This window comes from Pygocentrus nattereri, chromosome 18, assembly GCF_015220715.1.
Source record: "Pygocentrus nattereri isolate fPygNat1 chromosome 18, fPygNat1.pri, whole genome shotgun sequence".
Taxonomy (NCBI): domain Eukaryota; kingdom Metazoa; phylum Chordata; class Actinopteri; order Characiformes; family Serrasalmidae; genus Pygocentrus; species Pygocentrus nattereri.
In genome coordinates this window covers 639,242-659,883 of record NC_051228.1, presented here as the reverse complement: position 1 = coordinate 659,883, position 20,642 = coordinate 639,242, and the positions used below count along the sequence as shown (strand labels likewise).

The 20,642-nt window shown below is 44.0% G+C and overlaps 1 protein-coding gene across 1 annotated transcript in view; it reads left to right on the top strand.

Annotated features, from left to right (window-relative positions):
- The window catches only part of ryr1a (ryanodine receptor 1a (skeletal)), a 138,240-nt gene extending 119,447 nt beyond the window's left edge, over positions 1-18,793 (top strand). Inside the window, exons 94-110 of the mRNA XM_037547310.1 lie at positions 864-945; positions 1,839-3,145; positions 3,931-4,001; positions 4,715-4,883; positions 4,988-5,074; positions 6,053-6,307; positions 7,249-7,379; positions 8,265-8,307; positions 9,027-9,163; positions 10,488-10,548; positions 11,151-11,297; positions 13,059-13,193; positions 13,413-13,569; positions 14,239-14,303; positions 15,600-15,700; positions 15,788-15,839; positions 17,023-18,793. Of these exons, the coding sequence (XP_037403207.1) occupies positions 864-945; positions 1,839-3,145; positions 3,931-4,001; positions 4,715-4,883; positions 4,988-5,074; positions 6,053-6,307; positions 7,249-7,379; positions 8,265-8,307; positions 9,027-9,163; positions 10,488-10,548; positions 11,151-11,297; positions 13,059-13,193; positions 13,413-13,569; positions 14,239-14,303; positions 15,600-15,700; positions 15,788-15,839; positions 17,023-17,118 (3,096 nt within the window). The 3' untranslated portion in view covers positions 17,119-18,793. The remainder of the gene's footprint in view (positions 1-863; positions 946-1,838; positions 3,146-3,930; positions 4,002-4,714; positions 4,884-4,987; positions 5,075-6,052; positions 6,308-7,248; positions 7,380-8,264; positions 8,308-9,026; positions 9,164-10,487; positions 10,549-11,150; positions 11,298-13,058; positions 13,194-13,412; positions 13,570-14,238; positions 14,304-15,599; positions 15,701-15,787; positions 15,840-17,022) is intronic.
- The last annotated feature ends 1,849 nt before the right edge of the window (positions 18,794-20,642 follow it).

The following is a 20,642-nucleotide window of genomic DNA, read 5'->3' as shown; positions in this document are numbered from 1 at the left end:
CTCTTTCCTGATGCAGAGAGCCCTTTATTCATGCAAAGGGTTCTTTGCGTGTTCATATTTATATATAGAGCGTTTTTTTTTTTTACTAAAGAACCCTTGAAGAACCTTATTTTTTAGGAGTGTACTGTTTGACAGCATAACAGAACCCTTAGCATAACCCTTTTTTAACATTTTAAGGCAATGGTTCTATTTAGAACCAAGACTCCTTTAGAGAATTAGTTGCATGTTTAAATGGTTCTCTGCATGATCAAATCGTTCTTCAGACTGATGGAGAACGTGTTGTATATGGTTTTATATAGCAGCTTTTTGAAAATGGTTCCATATAGTACCAAAGAGGTTCTTCTAATGTTTCAAACTCCAGAAGAAACCTTTGAAGAACTATCTGACCAATCATTTCACCATGCTTCTACATTGGTAGCAAAAAAGAACCACTGCCTTTGCTAAAGAACCCTTGAAGAACCATCTTTTTAAGAGTGTACCTTCCTTTGTAGTTTCCATGGTTTCATGTTCTAGCATTTGCCCTTAACCTGGCTTTGGAAGTGAGCTTTGCTTTTCCTTTGCATGACCTTAACCTGCTGTTCAGAACGCATAACACCACCTGTGATCCTCAGCGTCCACACCTGGCGTCCACCGTGGTCAGTTTGCTGTTTTGGTTGCAGTCTGAAGGTTCTGGACCATTAAGTAATCCTGCCACCCTGTATGACTGAAAGTGCTGCATCTACACTGAATTTTACTCTGATTATCACTTTTATTTTCTGTTTTATTGTGTTTTCTTTAAAACTGTTAAAAGTTGTATTTGCAGTTTATTTTAGAGTTCTGGTTCGTCCACAGGCAGTAGGACTTTCCCGTATGTTCTCTTTCAGGACTCGAGTCAGATCGGCCTGCTGAAAGAGCTGCTGGACCTGCAGAAGGATATGGTGGTCATGCTGCTCTCACTGCTGGAGGGTCAGTATCAGGGTAGCTCCCGTAGGTCCAGATTAAGCCCAGTGTGAAATGAGAGTTCACAGTTAATCTCAGATGTTTTTATTAAATAGCGATGATATTCATTATACCAATCAGGGAACTAATCATGCAGTTACGCAGTAGAACCCGAGAGGGAGGGTGTTATCCTGAAATACCATCCCGGCTGTGATCTGGTGTCCGTAGATCATCTCAGCCGTGATGTTATTGGTGATAACTCCCTCCTCGAGTGCTCTACTGCTTTAATACAGCAGTTAAATAAATACAGTAAGAAATGAATAAACTGGCCGTGAACGCGGCTTTAATATGTTTTAATGTTCAGTTCCTTCCTCCTAATTATAGCTCCTTAACGAGCAGCTCGTTGCTACGTCAGAGTAACGAGCTCCGCCCACTCGCCGCTCAGCCGGCAGTTCGTTCTCCAGCTCCTTACACTAAATTCCCAAACTGTCGTCTCCACTGAGCAGCTTTTCAGTCGGCAGCTGTGACAGAAGAACAGCTGAACAACCTGGAATCAGCCAGAAATGAACCCAACACCATTCGCCAGACGTGTCTGATCTTCAGAGTCGGACCAGATCAGACTGAGCCGTAAAACTGACCCAATATCAGGTTCAGCTCAGTTTGGTCAGTTTCTCCAGATCAGTATTAATGTTGTTTTGTTCCAGCTGGTCTGTAAAGCTTCTTACAGCCCGTTTAGTTTGGCGAATGGTGTTGGGTTCATTTCTGGCTGATTCTGTCAATAATAGGTTTATGGAACCTTTTATGAGCTGATATATTGATATATAATATAAGTGATATATTACCCGAGCGCAAACCTGAATGAGGTAGTTATTTGCATTTTTTTTATTCCAGTCCTTGTAAAATCCTCCATTATTTCTCAGGTAATGTTGTGAATGGCACGATTGCTCGTCAGATGGTGGACATGCTGGTGGAATCTTCCAGTAATGTTGAGATGATCCTGAAGTTCTTCGACATGTTCCTCAAACTGAAAGACATAGTTGCCTCTGATGCTTTCCGAGACTACGTCACTGACCCCAGAGGTTTGATTTCAAAGAAGGACTTCCAGAAAGCGATGGACAGTCAGAAGCAGTACACGCCTTCGGAGATACAGTTCCTCCTGTCCTGCTCCGAGGCGGATGAGAACGAGATGATACACTACGAGGAATTCGCCAACCGCTTCCAGGAGCCGGCGAAAGACATCGGCTTCAACATCGCCGTCCTGCTGACCAACCTATCCGAGCATGTTCCCCACGACACCCGGCTGCAGAACTTCCTGGAGCAGGCTGAGAGTGTCCTAAACTACTTCCGGCCGTTCCTGGGCCGTATCGAGATCATGGGCGCCAGCAGGAAGATCGAGAGGATCTACTTCGAGATCAGCGAGGTGAACCGGCGGCAGTGGGAGATGCCACAGGTCCGCGAGTCCAAGCGGCAGTTCATCTTCGATGTGGTGAACGAGGGCGGCGAGTCTGAGAAGATGGAGCTTTTTGTGAACTTCTGTGAAGACACCATCTTTGAGATGAACATTGCGTCCCAGATCTCGGAGCAGGAAGAAGAGGAGAAACTAGAAGACAATGAAGAGCCAGCTGAGGGAGGAGAGGGAGGAGGAGGAGGAGGAAATGACGAAGAAGGTGGAGGAGAAAACAGCCAACCAGAATCCAGCTCGGCTTTTGCAGACTTCCTCACCAGCATGCTTAACTTTTTCGGGATGTTCACCTTCCGTAACCTTCGCAGGCAGTATCGGAGACTCCGAAAGATGACCGTAAAAGAGGTGGTCGTCAGTGTCGTGAGCTTCCTCTGGACGATCCTGTTGGGCATCTTCCATTTCATCTACAGCGTGTGTAAAGGACTCTTCCTGCTCGTCTGGCACACTCTGTTCGGGGGCAGTTTGGTAGAAGGAGCCAAAAACATCACAGTGACTGAAATCCTGGCCAGCATGCCAGATCCCACTCAGGACGAAGTGCACGGGGACCTGCCTGGAGAGCCTGGAGGTGGGGAAGAACAAGAGGCCGGAGGACTGACGGACTCCTCAGAAGCAGCAGGAGGAGAGGAGGAAGATGAGGAGAGCACAGAGAAAGATGTGGGAAAAATCCCTGGCATTGATACGCCCGGTGGTCTGGGGGATATGGGAGACACGACTCCGATCGAACCTCCGACTCCAGAAGGTTCTCCTTTAACCAAGAGGAAAATGGTACGGCCAGAAACCTTGTAGAGAGGAGAAATACCACTGTGTAATGTCTTTGGAGTTTCTCGAGCACTAGAGGGCGCTCCCGAGCAAGTCCAAAATGAATAGGTTAAGATGGAACATATGAGTAAAATCATAGTTTATAAACGCTCAAACATTTTAAATGTTAAAAGTGTTCGTTCCTGAACACAGAACAACAGTTTTCCGTGGGGAGGAGAGGTCATGTCATTGTTTCCAGTGTTTCTCGGTGACCTTAGATGCTTCTGAACCCACCATCTCAGTAATTTTACAGACTGCGCATAACACTGTACAAATAATCCCAGGTTATATTAATCCTGTGCTATAAAACAAATCATATAAAAACCTGTTTATATTAATCCCACGATATTAAACGAATGGTAGGAATATTTTAAGGTGATATTAATCCTGTGCTGTAAATGAAACTGTAGAAATAATTGCAGATTATATTAATCATGTGCTATGAAACAAATTGTAGGAATAATCTGAGGTTATATAATCCTGCTATAAAGTGAATCATAGAAATAACCTCAGTTAATATTAATCCCACGTTTTTAAAATAGTAGGAATAATCCCAGTTAATCCCAGTTAATCCTGAGCTATAGAACGAACCCGAATGGCTTTTATCTTAACCCACTCTGCCAACAGTGCACAGCGCTCTGACAGGCTCTAAATAAAGTGTAAAGTCGGCTGTTTCTTCAGTGATTTCACTGCAGACAGTGCAGTGAGGAGATAACAGTGAAGAAGGGTGTGATCAGTGGTTTGTGTTTTAGCAGCCAGAAGAAGCCGGAGCTGAACAGACTGCAGCTGTAGAGGAGCCGCCACCTGAGCCGGAGAAAGCAGAGTGAGTGAATCCCAGCCCGGCCATGAAACAGTCTTTATTTAAATAACTATGTTATAGCCATCTGTTATAAACATACACTGACCGGCCACTTCATTCAAATTAAAGCCACTGTCTCGTATTTACACTCTTCAGACGCAGCAGTGCTGCTGGAGGTTTTAAACACTGTGTCCACTCACTGTCCACTCTATTAGACACTCCTACCTTGTTGGTCCACCTTGTAGATGTAAAGTCAGAGACGACAGCTCATCTGCTGCTGCTCAGTTTGTGTTGGTCATCCTCTAGTCCTTCATCAGTGGTCACAGGACGCCGCCCACAGGACGCTGCCCACAGGACGCTGCTGGCTGGATATTTTTGGTTGGTGGACTATTTTCAGTCCAGCAGCGACACTGAGGTGTTTAAAACCTCCAGCAGCACTGCTGTGTCTGATCCACTCACACCAGCACAACACACACGAACACACCACCACCACGTCAGTGTTACTGCAGTGCTGAGAATGACCCACCACCCAAACAGTACCTGCTCTGTGAGGGTCCATGGGGGTCCTGACCACTGAAGAACAGGGTAACAGAGTATCAGAGAAACAGATGGACTACAGTCTGTAACTGTAGAACTACAGAGTGGAACTGAACGGTCAGTGGAGCTGATAGAGTGGACAGTGAGTGTAGGTGGACTCCTTTGCCTGCAGTGCCGTGTAACGCTTTCTTTTCCACCAGCACTGAAAACGGTGAGAAGGCAGAGAAGGAAGCGGAGACGAAGGCCGAGGAGCCGCAGGAAAAGGAGAAGGTGGAAAAGACCAGCAAAGCTAAGAAAGAGAAGAAATCGGCCAAAGATGAAGGATTTGAACTTTGGAACGAGCTGGATGTTCAAAGAAATAAATTCATGGTAGAGAAAACAGTGACATCATCAGTTCTGCTCCTGAACTTGAGTCTTTAATGGGTTAAGTTTTGGTTTTATTTGCATTGCTTGCGTTTCTTTCTCATCCGCAGAACTATCTGTCTCGCAACTTCTACAACCTGCGCTTTCTGGCTCTGTTTATCGCCTTTGCTCTGAACTTCATTCTGCTCTTCTACAGGGTCTGTGAACCTTTTAATACTTCACTCGATCGACTGATTTTGTTTCTGTAATTTTAAAATTCTTAATTTGCAGAGATCAACTGGAAAAGATCACACGCAGGACAGTTAATACAGTTTCAGAGCTCTACGTGAGGAATAACGTCAATCCCAGTTTTAGATTCAGTTTTCAGACCAGCCTGATGTGTTTGTTGTATTAAAGAGATGGTTATTCAAGGGTTTTAGAACCATTATAAGAACCATTAGTTCTATGTAGAACCCTTGGCATGCTTCCTTGCAGTCACAGATCGATTAGCATGATCTGTCTTTAAAGTACTGTACAATCAGAAATAATCAATATGCTTAAACAGGATGGTTCTTTAGTAAGTTCTATTTATGCTTCAGCGTTTCTTTAAATCATGAAGTGGTTCTTCAGACTGATGGAGAATGTATTGTATAGGGTTCTACATTGAACCTTTTTGAAAATGGTTCTAAATAGCGCCTAAAAGGGTTCTACGATTGTTATGATGTTAAGCTTGTAATAATAGAAGAACCCTTTTTGTGTCATATAGAATACTGTACATGGTTCTATATAGCACCAGAAAGGGTTCTGCTGCTGTCACCATCTCAAGCTTGTGACAGTAGGAGAGGCATTTTTTGTGCTGTATAGAATGTATTATTTGGGTTCTACATGCACCCTTTTTGAAAATGGTTTTAAATAGCACTAGAAAGGGTTCTGCGATTGTTACAATGTTGAGCTTGTAATAATAGAAGAACCCTGTTTGGTACTATTTATAACCATATCCAACACATTCTCCATCAATCCGAAGTGCCATTTTACCAAGCACAGAACCCATATGCATATGGTTCTGTATGCTTGATATGGTTCTTGTGGCAAGGAGGGAAAATTGATTTTAATTGTGTTCATTATTTTTTAATCTGAGATAAAAGTATTGTGTGATGCTTTATTGGAGCTTCGTGTCCTTCGTCCTCTTTGTCCAGGTGTCAGACACTCCTCCAGGAGATGAATTTGAGGGTTCTGGGCTGTTTGAAGGTTCTGGACTGTTTGAAGGTTCTGGGGAGGAGATGGACAGCTCTGGGGCGGAGGATGGAGGTGGTGAAGATGATGATGAGGAAGGGCCTGTGTACTACTTTCTGGAGGAGAGCACAGGATACATGCAGCCCACCCTGTCCTTCCTCGCCATCCTCCACACCGTCATCTCTTTCATCTGCATCATCGGATACAACTGCCTCAAGGTTTAACCTCCTCTAGAACAAACCGCCCTGAGCTGATGTGAACACACTGAGTAGTCAGGTAGCAGGGAAACTCCTGGTCTTCACGAGTCAGACAGTAATCAGACTTCTGCTTTACTGTCAGCCAATAAACTCACAGAATAATACGTGACGTAAACGTAACGTAAAACTCATGAGGGAAATCTGAACAAACGTCATCTAGAAGGTGAAGAATACTGGTGTTTTGCTGCAACGCTGTTCGCTTATTTCCGGTACCGCCGTCTGTTTTCGCACATGCTCAGACTGAGAAATCCGAGTAAGAGTTCACAGCACTGAGAAATCTGATGACTGAGCTCAAAGCCAGCCTCTTTATCAGATTTCTTAATCGGATTTAGACTTACTCCGATATAAGAAATCAGAGTGTTCTCTTATAAAAGATGGTTCTTCAAGGGTTCTTTGGTAACAGCGCAGGAACAGTCGAACCGTTTGCATGCCTAAATGTACAAAGCCCAGCTGATGACATCCTGCATAAATAAAAGGAAAACGTGGCATAGTAATAATTTAAGTCATGGCTACAACTAAGTATGCTGTGGGAACGAGATCCTGATGCATAGCCATGACTTAGTAAGGCTTGGGAGCAAGATCATGCTTTATTAAGCTGTGGTCAAGGCTTAATTATCTTGTTGCATTAGTTGAAATGGTTCTGCAGATTGATGGACGGTACGTTCTATGTAGCACCAAATACTCTATCAGTCTGAAGAGCTCTTTCACTGTGAAAGAGCCGTTTAAGCTCGCAGTAGTAGTTCCATATTGGACCATTCCGTTTACCAAAGAACCCTTGAACAATTTGATTTCAGTGTGTTTGTAATAACACATTGAATCATCCACTCACTCTGACCCCGATTTGGCCGTTAAACGTGTCAGTGGTCCCCTCTGTGTGCTGATCATGGCTCTGTGTGCTGTAGATCCCTCTGGTCATCTTTAAGAGGGAGAAGGAGCTGGCGAGGAAGCTGGAGTTTGATGGACTGTACATCACTGAACAGCCTGAGGATGATGATATTAAAGGGCAGTGGGACAGACTCGTACTCAACACACCGTGAGTCCACGTCGTAAAGTCCCAGTCCCATTTCACCCTTCGCCCCCACCCCTCAGCCCTCCCCTCAGTTTTCGGTGTAGGGTGTCCCGACTGTTGTTGAGATAGAGGGGTTGGGCGAAGTGTTAGAGCTACGTGGCCCTCCGAACTGAGGTGTTTCAGAGGCTCACACTGAGAAATGGGGGAAAGAGACCAAAGAAATCCACGAATGTGAGAAATTTCTTTATTAAAAATGATGATAATCATATTATCTTAGTTTAATCCGTGTTAATTCAGTGTATTATGGTCGTTTTCTTCATAACAGGCATAAAAAAATCTCGAATAGCATGCTAATGTCTTGGTAGCCGGCTAAATTTCCTTTCCACCTTAAATAGACCAGGAGTAGCGACGTCTGAGGTGCCAGGATGTAACTGCTGCTCCATTTAAGGTGGAACGGGGAAATTCTAACAAGAATCTGGAGAGTCTCTGACTTCAGCTTCACATCACTGAAGAATTAGGGGGGGTGATAACAAATAATTGCCCCCCTCTTTGAAGGCGTCTGATCCCTAAATGTAACTAAAGCCCAGCAGTGAGGAGCTGAACTTTCCCCTCCTCTGCTGTCCCTGCAGACGGGCAGGGTCGCCTACAGAGCGGCGCTAGTAGCTGTTAATGAAGTGATGCTCTTTTATTAGAGGGTCTCAACCACTGCCCTGTAATTCAGGGGCAAAGGGCAACACTTCAAAACAAAAGGTAAAAAAGAAATGGGACTGGGCCGAAATGTAAGGTCTAAGAATATAAACTGACAGAATTAACTTTATTTTCCTGCCAGGTTTTAATGTGGCAGTAACGTTTTTATCTGTTTTTGTTCAAAAAGGAAAATTATTTGCTGTTTTGTGTTGATCATTTCAGCTCATACCCAAACAACTACTGGGACAAGTTTGTGAAGCGAAAGGTAAGTGAGGAAAAGCATTTAATGCACATGGTGGTAATTTAAAGGCACAGTGTGTATGATTTAGTGTCAGCTAGTGGTGAGGTTGCAGATTGCACCTAGCTGAACCCCCCCCCCCCCCCCCCCGAATTTGTTTTGCCTCGTCATGTTTTCTCTTCTTTGACGATGAGGATTCACCCTCCCTCACTTTCTCTGGGTCTGATCCTCCATTTGTCAGAATTTGTTTCTCAAACTTCTCACAATAAAACAGTCAGCAGCCGCGGCAGCAGCCACTGATTCCTCTTCTTTCTACGCCTTCCAACCAGCGACAGTGCGGCGATTCAGAGCTACAGCTGATTAAACACCAATAAAACATGGTGTCGTTACTGTGTTCCATTTCTGATAATAGATCCCCTGAAATCTCACACACTGCAGCTTTAATAACGGCACACGTTTTTAATATTTATAAGCAGCTGTTCTTGACATCACAGATTTTTGTTGTTTTTAGATTTTTGGATGTAGAAATTCCTTATACAGCATGCAAATGGTAACTAAATCATTCTGATTGTGATTATGAGTGCAGCTCATAAGAGCCCAAGTGAATCATATAGAACGTGTGAAGGTTTGTGCGATCCTGGTCACATCCTGTGATTATTTTGAACACCTTTTTAAACTCGACTGCATGTCAGTAAATAAGTGCCAAACGGTCTCCGGTCTGAATCTGCCCGGCTGCCTTTTCCCAGGTGCTGGATAAATACGGGGATATTTATGGCCGAGAGAGGATCGCGGAGCTGCTGGGGATGGACCTGGCCTCGCTGGATGTCAGCAAACAACAGACCGATAAAAAACCTGAGGAACAAGACAACTCCATGCTGGCCAGGTAGAAAAGCCTCTGAGAACCACTCAGAAGCTTAGTTTCCACTAAAGGGTTAAGACGGGTAGAAAACCCGTTGGGCTTTTAGAGAGTGTGGTCATCGGGCACGTACGAGTACGAGTGCCTGCTGGTTGGTATGTTTAGTAACTGTATTTTTACGGTCTTGTTCCGTTGTTTAGCCTGTTCTAGATCAACAATGGCCACTTCAGTCAAAACATTTACTTCGCTTTTTTATGCATCATTTTTATGCATCATTTTTATACATCAAATCGTCCAGCAATCCATGATACAGTACACTGTTAGAAAGCTTGAAATCTCAGGATTCAGATCCTGCAAACATTACATTTACATTTCCAGCGTTTAGCAGATCCAGAGCGACTTACAGGAAGAGCTTCGTCTGTCTAGAGAAAGTCTCTCTAGTTACCAGCAGGTCAGAGAGAGAGACGGTCCTGAGCTCAGATACTGGTAGAAACACAGTCACTGATACAGAGAGAGAAGGAGCAGAGCTGAACACAGAACAGTGCAATACAACACACTACAACACACTACAACACACTACACTACAATATAATACACTACACTACAACACACTACACTACAATATAATACACTACACTACAACACACTACACTACACTACACTACACAGCGCAGTACAACAAAATACACTAAGTGCAGCACGATGTAATGCACTCAGTACATAACTCAGTGCTGCTTTAAGTGCTGTGTAGAGAGACGGTCTTCAGTCTGCGTTTGAAGACAGCGAGAGACTCGGCTGTTCGGACGGCCTGTGGAGTTCATTCCACCACTTGGGTGCCAGTACTAACAAATCAGTGGGTCCTCACGCTCTTCAAAAGGTGCTTCAGTAGTTCTTTAGTGAAGAAAATAGTATTATGTAGATCCACGAACACTCACAAAACATCTGCATGATTAAATGGTTCTATGAATGCTTCTTTGGAATGTGCTGCAGATGTTAGAACCTTTTTGAAAAGGGTTCTTCTATTGAGACAATGTTAAACTTGGCAGTAGAAGAACCCTTTTTGTGCTATATGGAGCCAAAACACTCTTCATTAATCTGAAGAACCATTTTAGCACACAAAGAGTCCTTCAGTCATGCGGATGGTTCTTTGAGTGTTCTATATCAAATCATTTACTGAAGAACCCCTGAAGATCCTTCTTTTTTAAATGTGTAACTTAAACCCAGAAGGGAACCGTCCCACAACTTTGGCTAATGTTCCTCGAGTTCTCATAATGTTTTAAAGAAACCCTTTTAGTCTAATATTTGAAGAATGGGTGTTTATCGTTTTAATGATGTCCTCTTTCTGTTTCAGGCTCACAGCTGTTGACATCAAATACCAGATCTGGAAATTTGGAGTCGTGTTCACAGACAATGTAAGAACCAGGGAGTATCACACTGCGCTCTCTGAAAGATGGTTCCTCCAAGGTTCCTCACTGAAGGACTTCTCTATAGAATGCTTAAATGGTTCTTTGTCTGATGAAATCAGATCGATGCAAATGGTTCTATATAACACCAAAAAGGTTCTGACATTGAATTCTTTTAGTGCTACATAGAACCATGTTCAAAACAGGCTGTATATAGAACCAGATACACATCTGAAGAACCTTTCACCGTTAAAAAATGACCATTTAAGCTCATGGTTCTAAATAGAACTATTCCCCTTTCATGAAGAACCTTCAAAAATGGTGCAGAATGTTTGAACAGCAGTGTATTGATTCTGATTTTACTATTTTGCATTAATTATATTGTATTGATTGATTCTTATCGTTACTGTATTTTATTGATTTAAATTGTATTGATTGATTCTGATTGGACTCTGTTGCATTGATTATATTGATTGATTCTGATCGCACTGTATGGTACTATATTTCAGTGATATACTGTACTGATTGATTCTGAGGGTGCTGTATTGCACTGATTGATTCCTGACTCTGGGCAGAGCTAGAACTCCTAAAGATTCTTCTCTGTCCTGTAGACGTTCCTCTATCTGGTCTGGTACACTGTGATGTCTCTGCTTGGCCACTACAACAACTTCTTCTTTGCGTGTCACCTGCTGGACATCGCCATGGGCGTCAAAACACTGCGGACCATCCTGTCCTCCGTCACACACAACGGCAAACAGGTACAGCCGCGCCGCGTTCGGGCTGATTTTACAGCTCAGTCAGGCGGTACATGTTACATCAGGAGCGAGTAAAGACACTGTCACCATCACGCAGAGTGAAGAAGGCTCTTCACATAGAAAACGGACAGAACCATTCTCAGCACGAGTACGAGCGCAGAGGACCGCCTGCTGTATGAGCCCAGCATGGGACCTCGCATTAAAAACCCATCATCTGGTGATGCTGCAGGCGTCTGGCCGGGAGTCCTAGAGAGCACAGTCGTCCTCGGTCTCGCTGGGCGGGCAGGACGGCCCCCAGTCTCCCCACATCACAGCGCGATGATGGTCAGCTCAGGCGTCTGTTGGCTGACGTGTCAGCAGCAGTTCGAAAAGATGCGGTGGAGCTTCACATGGCTGAAAAAAGATGGTGCTTCATGGTTCTTTAGTGAAGTACATTGTTCTAAATAGAACCATGGACGTGCAAAGAAACCTTTGCGTGATGAAGTGGTTGTTTGCATCATGAAAGGGTTTTTCAGATGGGAAATGTGCTGTAAACGGTTCTGTGTAGTACGGCAGGTGCTACCCCAGGCTCACGGAGGGCTCTGGAGGCTGGGTTCAGGATTGCAGCAGCCATATTTTATTTCACCCAAATAAACAAAAAGCGAACACAACCAACCAGCGCTGCGCTAAACTGGCCACTTTAGAGTGGCTGCAGCCAGATGGACTTACATTTACAGCATTTAGCAGGCGCTCATATCCAGAGCGTCTTACAAGAAGTGCTTTGTCAATCTAGAGAAAGTCTCTCTGCTAGTTACCAGTAGCTTAGAGAAAAGACGGTCCTGAGCTCAGATACTGATAGAAACACAGTCACTGCAGACACCAAGAGAAGAAGAACCAGAGTTGAACGCAGAACCTCCAGCTTTTCAGCTCTTCACTTCTCCTGCTGCTGCTCGTCCCTCTCGCTCTGTTCCACAGAGGGAACGAGAGCTCGCCGCTCCGCCTCCTCGTCACCACCTCCAGCCGGCAGCTCGGCCACAGCCGTCGTCATCCTCCACCCTCCTTTCCCCGCCGTCCTCACCAGTGTTCGCCGCCGCTCTATGTTCTTCTTTAGTAAAGAAAATGGTTTTCAAAAAGGTTCTGTGTAAAACACATTCTCCATCAACCCATTTCATGAAGCAAGGAACCATTCAATCAGCCAAAGGGTTCTTTGAGTGTTCAGGGTTCTATATAGAACTATTTTCTTTACTGAAGAACCCTTGAAGCACCAGGTTTTTAAGAGTGGTAGCTTCGTCCTGTGATGGGTGGGTGGAATTGGACGACCAGATTGGAGAGAAAGCTCAGGTTTAGGGGGAGATTGAGGACGATTCATACGGATTACACTGGGACATCACTCAGGTTACTCTGGACAGGCTTGACCACCAGGCCTGTTCTGCTCAGTTGCACTTGCTTTGCATTATGAAATGCATCCTGACACGTTTTAGAGCTCGATGTGTTTGCATAGCTTGAAGCTTTTGCGTTCACATACTTGCATGAAGTGAGTTCAGCCTAAGAGAACAGAACCGCAGCACCAGTGGAACAGACTGCTTTGAGGAAACTACATGAAGCTGAATATTCAATTTCCTCTTATTTCATTAAAACGGGCATCATATATTATATGAGAAAATTATAAAATTAATTTTAAAATATTCCTGAAACTACATGCTTCCATAATTTTGGCCGGTAGTGATGTTGATTCCTGTGCGTGTGTGTGTGTGTGTGTGTGTGTGTGTGTGTGTGTGTGTGTAGCTGATGATGACTGTCGGTCTCCTGGCGGTGGTTGTGTATCTCTACACCGTTGTGGCCTTCAACTTCTTCCGCAAGTTCTACAATAAGAGTGAAGACGAGGACGAGCCTGATATGAAGTGCGATGACATGATGACCGTAAGTGACTGATCGCATCAGAGCCGATTCAGGGGGCCACGCCCATGTGCTGTTCTCTCTGTTATACTAAGCACACCACTCCAAAACTGTAGAGGGCGCACAAGAGTGAGTCCTTCACAGCCGATTGGTTGGCGTTACTGTATTTTTATGTAGGTTATGTGACATTATAATATAATTATTTCTCTCTCTGCCCCGCCCGCCCCCCTCCCCCTCCCCCAGTGTTACCTGTTCCACATGTACGTAGGTGTGAGGGCAGGTGGGGGTATTGGAGATGAGATTGAGGACCCTGCAGGTGATGAGTACGAGCTCTATCGCGTGGTTTTCGACATCACCTTCTTCTTCTTCGTCGTCGTCATCCTCCTCGCCATCATCCAGGGTGACCCTTCATTCTCTCCTTCATTCACTGCCTTTGATAAAGTCTAGCAGCTTTAGCAGTTTATGCTCCATCAACATCATCAGGAAAATCAAATCAAGGTTCATCATCGTAGAATTTGTAGTCTGGCTTCAAATCACAGAATTGTGCATTTCATTTGGTTGATACTGTTGATTTATTTAGATTTGTGTTTAATTTATTAATTTATTGCTGAATGTCAGAGACGTGCAGGGCTTCATTTCTGCATGCGTGTTTATTTAGAGTAATTTTTATCTGAATATTACAGCAATTATTATAATATTATAGTATTATTGTATTTGATGCTGTGTACTGAATATTGGCAGCAGTATTCAGTCTCTCTGTAACAATGCACACATGAAAAGCTCATTGATCTTCTTACCAGCTTACACAGTTACGAAAGATGGTTCTTCAAAGGTTCTTTAGTAGGGGGAAACATTGGCATGCATGAAGGGTTCTCTGCATGGTGAAATGGTTCCTCAGATTGACAGAGAACATGTTGTGTATGATTCTGTGTAGAATCTTTTTGATCTCTGTAGCACCAAGAAGGTCTTGCTACAGTTCTGCTGCTGTTAGAATGTCCGGCTCATAACAACATAAGAACTTTAATAGAACCATGTACTGTAAGTGACGGCGTGTGTTTGGTGTGTGCAGGTTTGATTATCGATGCGTTTGGTGAGCTGAGAGATCAGCAGGAGCAGGTGAAGGAGGATATGGAGGTAAACAAAGCAGAGCTTTAGTCTGATCTGCACCTGAGGAGCAACAAACACGCCAGCGTTCTGATTATTACCTGATTTACAGCTTCTAGAACTGAAAGCTGAAGTCGAAAAGTGGAACGTGTATTTTTATCACGATTATTTTGGTCAATATTGAGATCATGATTATTTATTATGATTACTCTCTGACCTTTGAAAACATCAGACATCAGAACGTTTTTTAGAAAATTGTCTTTTTAACAGTGAATTTCTTAGAACTTCATAATTCAGTTGGAGAAAATAAAATAAAAAACTGCACTTCTGAAACTTCTGAAAACTAACCACGTATAAAAATGATGAATAAAAATAAATGGACCAAATAAATGAGATGGGTTTGGGCTTTAGGGAGAGGCGATGTAAAGGAATGTGATGCACTGGGTTTATAACGCAAGACAACGTGAGCATCATTGTGAAATGGAATTATAACCGTTTTGTCTCAATTACTTCGTTTTCATAATTGCTGGAATGCTAAATAAAATTCCCTTAATATTTGAGCGATTGTCCCAGCACTACTTGGTGATATGGTACACTGTTGTTAAATGATGAGTCCTCAAACTCAGCGCAATCTCATCACTGCAGTAACACTGACGTGGTGGTGGTGTGTTAGTGTGTGTTGTGCTGGTCTGAGTGGATCAGACACAGCAGTGCTGCTGGAGTTTTTAAACACCTCAGTGTCGCTGCTGGACTGAGAATAGTCCACCAACCAAAAATATCCAGCCAGCAGCGTCCTGTGGGCAGCGTCCTGTGGGCAGCGTCCTGTGGGCAGCGTCCTGTGACCACTGATGAAGGACTAGAGGATGACCAACACAAACTGAGCAGCAGCAGATGAGCTGTCGTCTCTGACTTTACATCTACAAGGTGGACCGACAAGGTAGGAGTGTCTAATAGAGTGGACAGTGAGTGGACACAGTGTTTAAAACTGCTGTGTCTGATCCACTCAGATCAGCACAACACACACTAACACACCACCACCACCACGTCAGTGTTACTGCAGTGCTGAGAATGACCCACCACCCAAACAGTACCTGCTCTGTGAGGGTCCATGGGGGTCCTGACCACTGAAGAACAGGGTAACAGAGTATCAGAGAAACAGATGGACTACAGTCTGTAACTGTAGAACTACAGAGTGGAACTGAACGGTCAGTGGAGCTGATAGAGTGGACAGTGAGTGTGGAAACGAGGGGGTGGTGTAATGTTAATGGTCTGTTGGTGTTTATTTCTACTGACTGTGTTATTAATGCTGCTGAAATCTCTCTCCAGACTAAATGCTTTATCTGTGGAATTGGGAGCGATTACTTTGACACGACTCCACACGGCTTTGAGACTCACACTTTAGAGGAACACAACTTGGCTAATTACCTGTGAGTGATTTACAGACCTTATTTCCTTTAAAAATAAAAGCAAACTCACATAAACACATTTAAACGTGCTGTTTCTCTCCATCACAGATTCTTCCTGATGTATCTGATAAACAAAGACGAGACCGAACACACCGGTCAGGTAAGACTCATCGTTACAGAGTCACACGTGTTTTTGAGAACTGCCTTGATTTATGAATATATTTTAGTTTTTTGTGTTTTGTGTTTTTTTGGTTTTGCTTGTTTCGGGGTTTTTCCAGTAGAAATAAGAAGACAGTAAAACAACAAACAAGGAAAACATTGCAGTAGAAATTAATGACAGAAGAACTGTAGATCTATTAGGAGTGTAAGGAGGGTAACTACACCGTTAAGGCCAATCTGAAAAGTGATAAAGTCTGATAAAGTCATATAACAGGTTTAAAGATGAAAATGTCTTTATTTATTGCTATTAAAGTTGTTAAATGTGGGGATGGGCAGGTTCTAATGGATCGTGTCAGGAGACGGGACACATTGTAAGCTTGATGCGGTTATCGTTCACGTTCTCATGCAGGTTCATACACTATATGGACAAAAGTACTAGGACACACCTCAATCATGGAATTTTGTCGTGGGATGGATGTTTGGGAACCGGCCCTGTGACCGGAAGGTTGCCGGTTCGATCCCCTGCACTGACAGTCCATGACTGAGGTGCCCTTGAAGCAAGACACCCCAACTGCTCCCCGGGCGCCGTGGATAGGGCTGCCCACCGCTCTGGGCAAGTGTGCTCACTGCCCCCTAGTGTGTGTGCACTCATTAGTGTGTATGTGATGTTTCACTGCACGCGTGAGTTAAATGTGGAGGTGGAATTTCCCCGATTGTGGGATTAAAAAAGTATCTGAACTTTGAGTGATGCTATTGAACAGTGGAAGTGTTGAGACCTCGTCAGACCTCGTACAGTTACAGAGCGGGTCGCCAAGCTCTGAGGAGAAGAGAGCATAAAAATCACCAACTCAGCTGATCAATAACTGCAGAGTTCAAACCTCTCATCAACAAGTTTGAGGAAGAACCTTTCCTGTTCCAGCCTGACGGAGCCCCAGTGACCAAAGCAGCTCCATAAAGTCATGACTGGGTGAGCTCCGTCATCCTTCAAGGAACGTGTCGTAGGACTAGGCAGGAAAATATCAAAAATTCTGACACACTAGACTTTTTGTCTGGATGTCGTGGCCCGTTCCTCAGTCCCGAAGCTCACGTTCAGGCCCCACGCTGGAAATTTTATGAGCTGTGCCAAAATTCTGCCAATACTGAGTTTATACCCGATCTGGTTTGTTTATCTGTGTTTGTTTTAGGAGTCGTATGTGTGGAAGATGTATCAGGAGCGCTGCTGGGACTTCTTCCCCGCCGGAGACTGTTTCAGAAAGCAGTACGAGGATCAGCTGGGATAACCGGCAGGAGTCCGTAACTCACCACACGCAGGATTCCTACGCAGCACGGAAAAGTGTGGAGTGTGATTTTAGTAGTTTCCACGTCTGGATAAGTGTGGAAAAGAGAAAAGAGAGCATGGAAAAATATGTGTTTCCAGATTTTCACATCTATTCCGTTCTCCAAAATATAAAACTCAGAGTTTGTAAAGAAAAATTGATCATACAGTGTTTTTGTTTGGTGTTTGAAGCAGCAGCCGGCACGGCTGAACTGAGGGAGCTCGTACAGTTCAGCTCTGAACCAAGTGCCTTACAGCCAGGGCTGGGATGTAACGGGATATAAGTATTGGGAATTTGTATTCAGAGCTCAGACGTATCTGTATTCAGTTCAAGGTACATTTTGTAAAAGGTGCATTCAGAATACAGTTACTATTTATATTTATAGGCAACATATATTTGTCATATTCAAGAGAAACACCATCAGTCGTCGTTTATTAACTCTTTTAAAAACACTTTCTCTAAAGATGAACGACTTCTTTACCAAGTCCCTAAAGCCTGAGCGGACTGATAAACCACTCTGATGAGCCAGAGCAGGATTTTGTTGCTGGAAGACGGAAAATTGTTTGCTTAGTTTATGAGACGGGATGAGACATTAGTGGGAGCAGCTTTGGACTAAAGCAGAGTTGAGATCTAAATTAAAGTTGAGAAACTGTAATTTCATTTAAATAAGTACATTTTTATGAAAGTTTAATATTAAAAACTGCCCATCATTAACGGCGAGGAACAGTGTGAATTAAAGAGAAATGACAGCAGGGATTTTCCGGCGTGCCGTATGAATGCAGTAATGTGTCCCGAGTGCTGTGACACTGTTCACCACCTTTAGGACAGTGGACTGTTTACAGAGGGTTCTGCCCAAACCTGTTGATGACCGCACCAAAACAATCCCAACAGAAATCTTCTGATTACTTACACCGGTCAGGCGTAACATCTGACCACCTCCTCGTTTCTACGCTCTCTGTCCACTCTGTCAGCTCCACTGACCGTATAGTTTCAGTCTGTAGTTCTACAGTTACAGACTGTAGTCCATCTGTTTCTCTGGTCAGCGTTATGCCTGACCGGTGTGCGTCCATACACACACACATGATCGTGCAGATGACCAGGGTAAGCGTGTCGATGTCCGAGTTGTGCTGTGAGGCAGTTTTTTCTTTTCTCATTTATAAAAGAGACTAAAATAAGGAGGAACAGTAATAGAAGGTTAGTATTCCTGTTATGGGAAAATGATGGGCGGTGCCCTTTAGTTCCCTCCTCTTTGTGCGGAGGTGCGTGACAGGAGAATCGTCTGCGTAGCTTTCTGTGCAGCAAGTTTTCCCAGGGCTGGTAAAGCTGTGGACACCTGAGTCTGGAAATGTATGGAATTCTGAAATGGACATCCTGTGACGGGAAAGCTCCGCTTTCAGTTCTACACGAGAGCGCGTTGGCTTTGCCAGGAGATGGCAGGGATTAGGAATGCACATCGTTTTATTATAGAATCTGGTTTTCTCGTGTTACTGACTCCATTTACAGGCTGAGCTGCGTCACCTCTTGAGAAGTGCAGTGTCCTGTAGTGCCTGTAGGGGGCAGACTGCAGCTGCTCATCCTCCACAAACTGTAAACTTCTGACTTCTGGTCATTTAATTTAATAAATGATGTTCTGCAGGCACGTCTGTGGGGTTCCTCACTGTTCTTTCAGTACCAGAGCTGTGCGACACTGAGGAAGGCAGGAAAGTGAACGTCACTAGAATGATGTTCCTCTAGCGCGGCGCACCGCCAGCATCACCCGGGGAAATCTGAGCCAGGTGCTGCGTCGCGCTGCGCATTACAGGCCTGTTTATTCTCTTCATTCTATTCTCTATTCTATTCATTGAGGTTCGCGACTGATTTGGTTTGAACTGCAGATGGTTTTCATATTTCTGCTCATTTCTCTTTTATTGCATTACTACATGCATCGTTGTTCCATTACACCGCAGGCTGGTTCTCTGAGGCTGGACGTTGAGTTTTACCTGCAGTATAACTCGGGTTCGTTCCCCCGGCGTCTCTGTGACGTCACACACATGAAGAGCCCGTGGCTTTTATTACTGCTGTGTAAAGACTCTAATCTGCTCCTCTAACCGACGGCGTCCGTTTCCCCCGCGGCTTTGATCACATGTAGATATCGGAGTTCAGCCAATCCAGTGAGTGGGCGGGGCCTGGGCCGTGGACCCGCCCACACTGAAAGGAGCTTTTGCAGAACCAAAAACATTTTAACATCAAAACTTTGATCTGACATGCACTAAGACGGCTCTTCAGGGGTTCTGTATAGCACTCAAAGAACCATCTGCATATTTACATGGCTCTCTGAAATGGTTCTTCAGATTGGTGGAGAATGTGTTGGTTCTAAAGGGTTCTGCTATTGTTATGATGTCAAGCTCGTATAAATAGCAGAACCCATTTTGGAACAATATAGAACCATATACAACACATTCTTCATCAATCTGAAGAACCATTTCACCGTGCAGAGAACCATTTCTTTAAGTGCTCATGGTTCTATATAGAACCACTGTCTTTACTAAAGAACCCTTGAAGAACCGTCTTCTTGAGAGTGCAGAATCGTAAGAGTGGAAAATCATATTAAACCTGAAAACGTATAAAATGACTAATGTGGGAGAAAAACGACAGCGTGCTGGAAATGATACGATCGTTCTAGACTCCCACGCTCAGTCGCTCATCTCTAAAGCTGATAGTATCATTACATTTAGAACAGAACACAGAACGGTTCAGTTTTTATTTGATTAATTACTGGATTAATATATATTAATAACTGTGACTCACATTAGAAAATAACTGTTTTACTCACTTTTCACACTGAAGCGTTTAATAAGACATGAAAAGGTTCCATAAAGGGTTCTTTGAGTGAGAACGTATGTTTAAAAATACACCTCCACAGTTCTTCACACTCAGTTTCCAGTAATGTACCACCCACTGAATGTTTCTTTAGGGTTCTTCTGGGTGGTTCTTGCATAAAGAACCTTGTACACTCAAACGGCCGCCGCCGTTTAGGTGGTGGTCTGCAGACGCTCGGCGTCTCTGGGTGACTGTCTGTGAAGTGCAGCTGGACTTGAAGTCGAGGGTGAAAGATTCTCTTAAACTGAACCTTATAACCCAAAACCCAACCTTGAGGGAGAACTCCACCCATCTGTCTAAACGCTTTCAGCTTCAGTCATCAGACGTGGGTGGAGTCACTCTGAGGGTTCTGATGAAGTGCAGAACTTCTCAGCTTGGTGGTGATGAAATGTCAAATCCACAGCACACAAAGTTCTTCTGTGCGCCGAGACGCAGTTTTACTGTAGCTTTCCTGAAAGGTTTGGGCCAAAAACACAATTTTTAAACTCCATTCATGGTGGAGGGAGACATGCAGGGCGCTGTGCGGCAAAATAGTCCCCAAAGAAAACTCATTATTCCAGATTTTCCACTGTTTTCCATCATCAACATTCCATATAAGCTCAGAAGACTCGTGTAGGTTCTCTGGTGGT